The 8,809-nt window shown below is 41.1% G+C and overlaps 1 protein-coding gene across 1 annotated transcript in view; it reads left to right on the top strand.

Moving 5' to 3' along the window:
• Positions 1-991: 991 nt before the first annotated feature.
• Sh (Potassium voltage-gated channel protein Shaker) overlaps positions 992-8,809 on the top strand; it is a 218,751-nt gene continuing 210,933 nt past the window's right edge. The window contains exon 1 of the mRNA XM_090174195.1: positions 992-1,918. Coding sequence (XP_090030321.1) covers positions 1,836-1,918 — 83 coding nt within the window. The 5' untranslated portion in view covers positions 992-1,835. The remainder of the gene's footprint in view (positions 1,919-8,809) is intronic.

Genomic DNA, 8,809 nt, shown 5'->3' with positions numbered 1-8,809 from the left:
ATCATTTTAATCAGATTTAATCATTTTAATCAGATTTAATCATTTCAATCATATTTAATCATTCAATCATGATTAAATCAGATTTAAACATTCTAAACATGATTTCATGATTTAAAGTGATGTAATCAACATAAATTGAATTTAATCAACGTAATCACGGTTAAATTGGATTTAATCTTTCGAGGGGTGCGTCGTTAATCAAGGAAGTGACCTTCCCCTCGTTTTTAGCGCAAACTGAACGGAATTGAACGGACGCCACGTTATAACGGAAGTTGGCAGTGGCGTAGCTAGGGGGGGGGGCGGGACGCCCCGGGTACCACCCGTTTGGGCGTTATTTGGAGGTGACACTCGACCGTGAAAAAAATAAAAAACTTACACAAACTAGAGACTAGTAAGTAGCGCACCATGATATCCGCCCCGGGTGTCACCCATGCTAGATACGCCACTGGAAACTACCCTCGGCATAGATTTGACACCGCTATTATCTAATCTAAACCTAAAATCTACGAAGCAGCTAGGTTTCTTTTTTACGAAGGGGTCGTTTAAACAGTTGAGTCAGGAGACTAACCTACCTGTTCCAAATGGAGCGTATCTACGCCAAGAAAGAAAAAGAAAACCATAGGATATATATACATATATATATATATATATATATACGAATAAGTATAGGTGTAGCAGAAGAGTACGCGTCCGCGGTAATACCGCCGTAAAGTGGTCGGGCCATTCGTCTCCGTAGATGAGGCGAAAACCCCACCCGACGTGATATTATGGTCCAGACGTTCGACCAAAAGGGCTACTCCCTTCGCCCCCCCCCCCCAGTCCGTCCGTCCGGCCGCACCCCCTCAAAATGGCGACTATAGAATAATTTACCTATTTAGCCTAGTTTCTTGAAATCGAATCGTCGACCAAGGGTTGGGGGGGGGGGGAGAAAGTTCTTGGTCCGAGCGCGAGAGTCGCTTCAGTCCGCAGAGCGAAATCTTTGGCAGTCGACGCGCGAGCTCCCAAGTTCGCGCTTCTCCAGTCAGCATGTTGGCCTCCTTTCCCCGACGTTCATAGAAGCGTCGCTTTGACCAACGCTCGGGGATTTTCGCAAAGATAATTTCCGGGGCTCCATTCGTACGCTTTCCACCGCTTGGACAAAAACCCTCGGCCGCTTCAGCCGCGAAACCCAGACCCGCCGCCGCCTTTCACCGCTGTTTCGTCGTCAACTCGGCCAATCCGGGCCCGTCTACCGGACGCCCGAAGTCCGCCGCTGTCGGTATCTTAAGTAACACCTCCTCACTCCCCCGCGGATTTATCCTTAAAACCTCCCCCTTTTGGATTTCCGACGATCGGAGTTTGATAGATTTGGCGTCAACCTCAATCCACGGCTACTCACTCTCTCTCTCTCTCTCTCTCCATCGATTCTGCCCCCCCCCCCGGTTCTTGTTTTGTTTTCTATCATATTTATTATCCGATTAGAAATCCCTTCTTCAATAATCGTCAATTATTAATCCCAATTTTGGCCCCTAATTTCACGCTCAAGTTTGAAAAAGAATTTACTTTGGAAGTATCCGCGTAATATGGAACCTGCACCCGAAACTCACCACCACCGCAACGAACTCTGAAAACGAAGATTTAACAATATTTAATTCGACGGATTTTACTATTTTACGAATCGAACCGAGCGAGACTGTAAAATTAGGAAGACTAAGTAAGGTTTTCCGCGGGCTGTTTTTCGTATCCGTTGGTTTCGGAGCCCTGTATCCCAGTGAAGGCGACGGGAGCTTATCCCGTACAGGGTTGAAACGGCGCGTTTTTTCAAGTTCCGCTTTAAAAAGAAGACTGTTGCTGCCATGGCTGCCCGGGGCGCGAATGCCATGGGCGGCATGCAGCGACCTTATCGGCCCAAGCAGAAAAAGAAGAAAAAAAAGGAGCCGTAAGTTTTGACTCAAGTTTTTTCTCTCATTTCGCGAGAACTCGTTATAATCATAAATAATCCTAACGAAAGATAAAAAAAAGTCTTTGTTAAAAAAGAAAAAAAACTGATTCGAGTTCCATGTTGTCTTGATATGTGCTATGCACGAAATGCAGTTTCTAAGAGAAACCAAATGCTTAAGAACGAAATCGGTCCAAAGTGAATCGTATATTTTGACCAAGCACTGCTTCCACCAAAACACCGGCTGTGATGTATATTGAAAGATACGTTCACCCCGCTGACCCCTTTGACCTTTTACGAAATGCTTTTGTATTCGAGTAACCGCGGCTGACCTTAATTACGTACCGAAGTTCGTGTAGATTGTACCGCGCGATACGTTTACGTACGAGACTATATATATCACGTCAATATATGCCTGCACTCTTTGTTTATGCCGCCGGCACCTTCGTGAACCGTAGTGAACTGCACCTTACGAACTGAGATGAACTATCTTGAACCCATTTATTTTCAAATACGGAAAAAAAAAATATATATTAAGCTGTGATTCAACTGGCTTTTGTATGTTTGCATTAAAAAAGCTACTATTCGTAGCATGTTTGATATACAAAGTTGAAAAATATGTATACATTTCTTTCCTCAATTTATTGTTTTACGAATATCCTATCGTCCGGTAGGCTGATCAATCTGACACTATCGAGTGGGGCTATTTGTTTTTCCCGTTCTAAATCCGTCTATTAGAAAGGCTGCTGCGCCGAATAATTCATCACGACCCCTCGTCCATTAATCCCGAAAAGCGATAATTCCCTCCGGAGCTACGGTGAGTATTAATAATGGAGTGATACAGTCGGAACTGGGCCAATAAAACCAAAAAAAAAGAAACTTATCTGGGTTAAGTTCTAAAAAAAAGTCCGTTAGTGTTGGTTCCCACCGTCAGTCTGTCAGCCTTCCTAATGGTCGCGCTCATTATTGCTAGGGTGTGGCGCGTTTTCGACCTCCGACTAGAAATTGTAGGGAAAGCTTCTCTTTAAGGAGGAGAATTTTGGATGAAAAACTTCCAAACTTCTCAAAAATCAGCGTGATCATGTCCAACCACTAACGCAACACCGCAACACACTGCATGTCGTAATATAGCAATCAAGCCAAAGACCACGGGTATCTTTTCAGCTTTTCACTGTCTATTTTTATTTATTTATTTATTTATTTTTTGCTGCAATAAAAGTGGTGTATTTTTTTCTTATATATCAATTAGTACGTAAGCCTACAATTACGCTCAACGGACCCGAAAAGAGTAAGTACCATTTTTAATTACTAACCGTGTTACGTTCACCTTATAACGAAGAACGGGGGGAAATGCTTCAGGATCAACATTTCGGAAACTGATTATTGAAAACGACTCGGTAGCGGCGCCATAGAGCGATTTGGTCCAAACAGAGAGCACGCCCTTAGCAACCGGCCCATATACAGGAGTGCCAGGGGTCCCGAACTCGTCGCCCGCCGACTCTAACCTCCCTCCCTCCTCCCCCGCGAGTGAGGCTGCGCAGTCGCGCTCCGGTTTCCTGGCTTGGCAGCTAGTGTGTTTTATGTACCTCCGCTTTCGTATGATTCTTTTAGGCCCGTAACCCGTTCATTATTCATGTGGCGAAGTCGATAAAAGAACCGCTGGGCTGTTTCGCCTTTCCTCGCGAGGCCCTTGGCCCTGGCCAGTCGGCTCGCTGCGGCCCTACTCGATCCACGCTTGACCACGTGATTTCTGTGGAAAATCATTCCCCCCCCCCTTCTCTATCCCTTCAAACGTTTCTTTCATTTTCAAGGTTAAAGTTGATCCCGTTTAACGCCGTTTTGTTTTTTTAAAGCGATAATAATCCGACGGAATCGTTGCTAATTTAAGTTTATTAATTTATTTTTATTTATTAACGCGATTTCTTAGTTTCTCGTTTATTCTAAGGGCGTTTTTTCCGTATACTTTTAGGGAAAATGAATTTCATATTTGGTTGTATTAAACTCATAGTTTTGTTTGACATTTACAAGTGCGTATCTTAATTGGAATTGAGTTTAGAGAATATAAAATTGCGATTTTTGGACCTACTTTCTTTGATTTAAATCAACTAAATTTAGTTTTCTGTAAGAATCATAATTTAAATCGAAAATTTTCTGGAAAATAAAAAAATGAAACATAAATTACTTTTTAATGGTTTTTATCGATATGAAATGTCCAATAACAGTAAACATACTACAAAACATTAATATTGTTACATTGTTAATCAGTTTAAAGCTAGTCTAGAGGTTTAGTTTTACTTTTAGATTCGAAAAAATGAGGCGAAAATGCCGCTTTATTTAAATTTGCAAACAATATTAGACTAATCATGGAATTAACACTTTTTTTTCGGAAAAATACGGATAATTTTCCGTATTTTTCCGGAAAATTTTCCGACTTACAACACTAGTTAAAATCAAATAAATAATTTTTTTAATGAAAAATCAATAAAGTTAGGCGGGTCTCAGTATCATTTCAATGAAAATTATGATCGCGCTCTTTCGTCATTTCTTATCGTGTACCTTTGCGTTCAATCTCCCCCCCCCCCCCCCCCGCCAAAACAAAAGGTAGATGTATTATTTCCAACTACTATTCTTTTTCCTGATAAAAGGCTGCAGCAGTTCTCCGAACGAGCAAACCGCAGACAACGCTCTTAATGGTTTCAACTCACGCGTCTTTATTGAAGTGATCCATGATTCTTATTCTCCTATATTCCGAAAAAAAAATAAGATAAAAGTAAAGTCACGATTTGACCTATTATTGACCTACAAACGCCTGTAGAAGTCCTCCAACAGCAGCAATTCGGTGTTCAGGGAGAAGCCGACAGTACCCTATCAAATTAACCATTAGATTTTCGTCAACAAGTATTTTCGCGAAATGTAGGCGCGAAAAGTTAAAATAAACCCAATATATTTAACCAAGGGATTTGTGTGTATTGGATTCACGTACAGCGTAGCCGATGCCACTGATGCCGCCATATCGTACATAACTCTTTAACTGTTAGGGTTATGACGTCAGAAAATGCGAAGCGTATCATTGGCTAATTGTCTGTAATACATTTCTTTACATCTGGGATTAAAAGCAGGTTTATTTAACACCCAGGAAAAAATCCTACTCAGTAGCAATTGAAATAGGCATACACAAGGCTACGTAGTAGAAAAATGATATGAAACCGAAGCTTCCTCGCTAAGCGCGTTCGTAAAAAAATATTTTTTATTTCGATAAAAAGTCTAATATTATGATTAAAAATTTCGGGTTTGAAAACTTCTACAAGTAAAGAGAATCCCTCCAATTCAGTTCCTTCTACTTTAGGAATAAACTACAGCTTCGATTTGCTCGTACTACGAAGGAAAAAAATTCGACCAAAATTTCTGGATTTTGGGGAGCAAAAAAGGTCAGTTTCAGGCCCAAAATGAATACACTTAGGCTTGGAAATTTGTTTCGACAGTGAATTTTTTGGAAAGAGAACTTCCAAGGCTTCAAAACAAGGCATCATTCATTCGATTTTATTACTATCGACTTTTCAGGCCACCAACACCTTAAGTGGTTTTTGGCGATTTTCGACTTTCAATCTACATATTTGGTTGAAAATTATATTTTTAGTTAGTACTGACCATTTCTGAACTATGTTTTCGGTTTCATTAAGAAAATTTAATTTTTAGTGAGATTTCTAGCCGATTCGGGGTACCCCGCAACCCCGCGTACGCACTATTGTGATATTTGAATTTCGTACCAATTGATACAGGCGCCATCTAACTCCAAAAAAAAAAACATCGCAACCTCATTTCCAAAACCAGGTAACTCGAAAATTTCGGTTAGTCTAAAAATGAATTTAAATGAGCGAGTTTACGTTTCGCTACCTTATTTCCTAAACCAGGTCTCTCGAAAAATTCATTCTCGATAAAATTCCTCTTGGGTTTATTAAGTTGATGTACAAGATGATTGAATTTTTTTATCAAACTAAAATTTAATATTTAAAATAAAGTTAAAACATCGGGGGGACTGCGCGTCCTTAAAAGTTTATTTTGGATCATGTGGTGGACTGACATAAGGAGACATCCCGAAGTGTAACCCACCGATTTTGTTCAAACTCGGGAGATTGGTAGACCTTCATGTAACTTGAAAAATCCTAAAGGGAATTTATTCAATGGGCAACCGTTTTGCCATGGCAACGAAAAATGTTTTTGACAACAACAAATGGAAATTTTCCCATTGAAAATAACATGGGATTCTGACCGATTCCTAGGACCCCCCTGTGAAAAATTTTAACAAATTTCAAAAATAGAAAAAATAGATAAAAAATGACAAAAAAAACATCAAAATTGATCAACTTTTGATCAATTTGAGGTCAAAATCCCATGTTATTTTCAATGGGAAAATTTAATATTTTGCGTTGTCAAAAACATTTTTCGTTGCCATGGCAAAACTGTTGCCCATTGAATAAATTCCCTTTATAATTTTTCATGATACACGAAGGTCTACCAATCCTCCGAGTTTGAACAAAATCGGTGGGTTACACTTCGGGATGTCTCCTTGTGAGAGCAACTATACACTCTTTTATATCCTTATTTGTGAGAGCTGCCATTTTATTACAGGTCTGATTTCAAATAGCGCATGCAAGGCCGCTTCACGCGGTCAAGTGCACGCGACGTCTCGAGCTGATGAGCACGTGCAGGAACCCTTGCCTGTACTATTTTAAATTAGGCCTGTAATGAAATGGCCGACTTCGTAAAAGAGTGTATAAAAAGCGTCTAAAAACATTCTTGATTTAACATTTGAAAATACGTTTAGTTTTTCAAGCGAAATACAGTTTTGTCCGTGGTGTAAATCTTGGCTGGAATAAGGAACGCATATTATACTATTTTTTAGTTATATATGTGTGGACTAATATACGATGTTTAATTTATTACGATGTACTGTCATTTGCAGCAACGGCTTTTATAGAGCCAAGTTTTTATTTATTTCTATCCGTTGCTTTTATTATTTTCGTAGCCGAGGAATAAACAGAATACGAGTCCGCTCCATTTTCTTTTGTTAAGAAATGGAGATAGGCTAAAAAAGCAGGAATAAAATATAGTGTTGTAGGCGAAGAACGGCCCTTTCGTGGTCTTCGCGATATAACTCAAAGGCGCCTATCTCCCGCGAATTATTTTTATGGTTTTCATCGTAAATGGAGACTCATTTTGTCCGAGATAGAAGATACGCGCAACAAAAGCCAAAAAAACACTCCAATATTTGATTTCCGATACGCCTGATATATTTGCTCCAAGAACTTGCTCTGATATTTTCCACATGACAATATCGGATGATCGTGTTTTCCACCTCGCCCTCGCCCCCACTTCATTCTGATACGGGCCCGAGTTTATTAACGAAAGGTGGCGCCACGAAGGTACGAGTCATTCTCACTCTCTTTTTTTCGGGCGGCGGACTCCCTCTGGTGGTAAAGGGAAAATAGCAGGACGCGCCATCGCCGAAAAGATCGAGAATTCCGCAATTCGTTGTGTTGACGACAGCGGTTGGCTTCCTATTTTTTTGGACGGTGCTTGAGACCTTACATCTTTCTCAAAGAAGTGGAAATACAGTCGCTCTGCATTAAGAGTTGGTCCCCCGGGAAAGACGGTACGCTCAATTGTCGCGAGGGAGGTCGTCGTTGTGACGCTGCGCTCTTTATATCTCCATCAATAACGCGTGACTGGCCGCGTGGCTCACCGAATGTATTCCGTCGTCAGTTCAGTGGCGTAGCTGAGAACTCAGAGCCCCCCCCCCGCAAAAATTTCTATGAGGCCCCCCTTTTTAATTTTTTTATGGTAAGCGGAGTCCCCTGAAGCTTTAGGCCCCCATTGAAGCTCGAGGCCCCCCCGCACCGCGGGCCCTGCGGACCATCAGCTACGCCACTGCGTCAGTTGAATACGTTCGAGACACGAGTAAAACTTTCTTTTTTATGTTAATCCAGGGCCGTCTTTACCTAATTGGAGGTCCCTGGGCAAAGCTATGGGCGATCCCCTGTAACTCCACCCAAGTTTCTAACCTCCAGTGCGAAGTCCATCGTTGCTCTAATCTACAACTATCGGTTCAAATAGTTTCACTTAACCTACTAAAGGTTACTAAAGAAGAAGCTTATTCTGAATTTAAAAATACTAACAACCGAAAGTCTTTATTCGTTTTAGATTTACCCTGGTTATAGACGCGACTAAATCATTTTTTTTATTAAAATTTCTTTTACATTTCCCAATTTGAAAAATGGGGCCCTCCAGGATCTTGGGGCCCTAGGACAGTGCCCTTTTTGCCCATTCGTCCAAATGCAACTACAGATGACAACGCCTATTGTCATTCAACCAAATATCCTATATTTACAGAGGTAGCGCGACGAAATTCAGATTAAAGAACAAAGTTTTTCCCAAGGCACCACCTTCGGCCCAAGTCATCTAGCGACTTTTAATGCCTATAAACAGGTGGCTGGGTTACAACGCGTAGGAGGGTGGTGGCAAGCCCTGCATGCCACGCGAGTCAACAGCTCCTTAAACTTAGGAGCAACAAACACAGCACCCCACACAAGGAGAACGCAACCCGTCAAAAGTCGTGCATTTGTTGCTCCTAGCTTAAACTAGACTATTACGGTTAACCTCTACAAGTTTTTATGGAAAGGGGAAACCGAAGAACTGGAGGGAAATCCCTTTAACCAAACAGAATCGTTATTACGGGGGAATAGTCTTTTGAAAACGCCTACTTTCATTTTAAAATTAGCCTACAAGGCGTCTAAAACTCCGTTACTTATTTGGATTAGGTTTCAAGCAGACATTTTTCATTACAAATCCCTCGTAGTCCGAATGACTTTTTCCCTCAACTGGCCAAAACTG

This window comes from Leiobunum rupestre, chromosome 4, assembly GCF_980474605.1.
Source record: "Leiobunum rupestre chromosome 4, qqLeiRupe1.1.hap1, whole genome shotgun sequence".
NCBI classification, from domain to species: Eukaryota; Metazoa; Arthropoda; class Arachnida; order Opiliones; family Sclerosomatidae; genus Leiobunum; species Leiobunum rupestre.
Note: the sequence above shows the minus strand (reverse complement) of the source record. Positions and strands in the feature narration are given on the sequence as shown.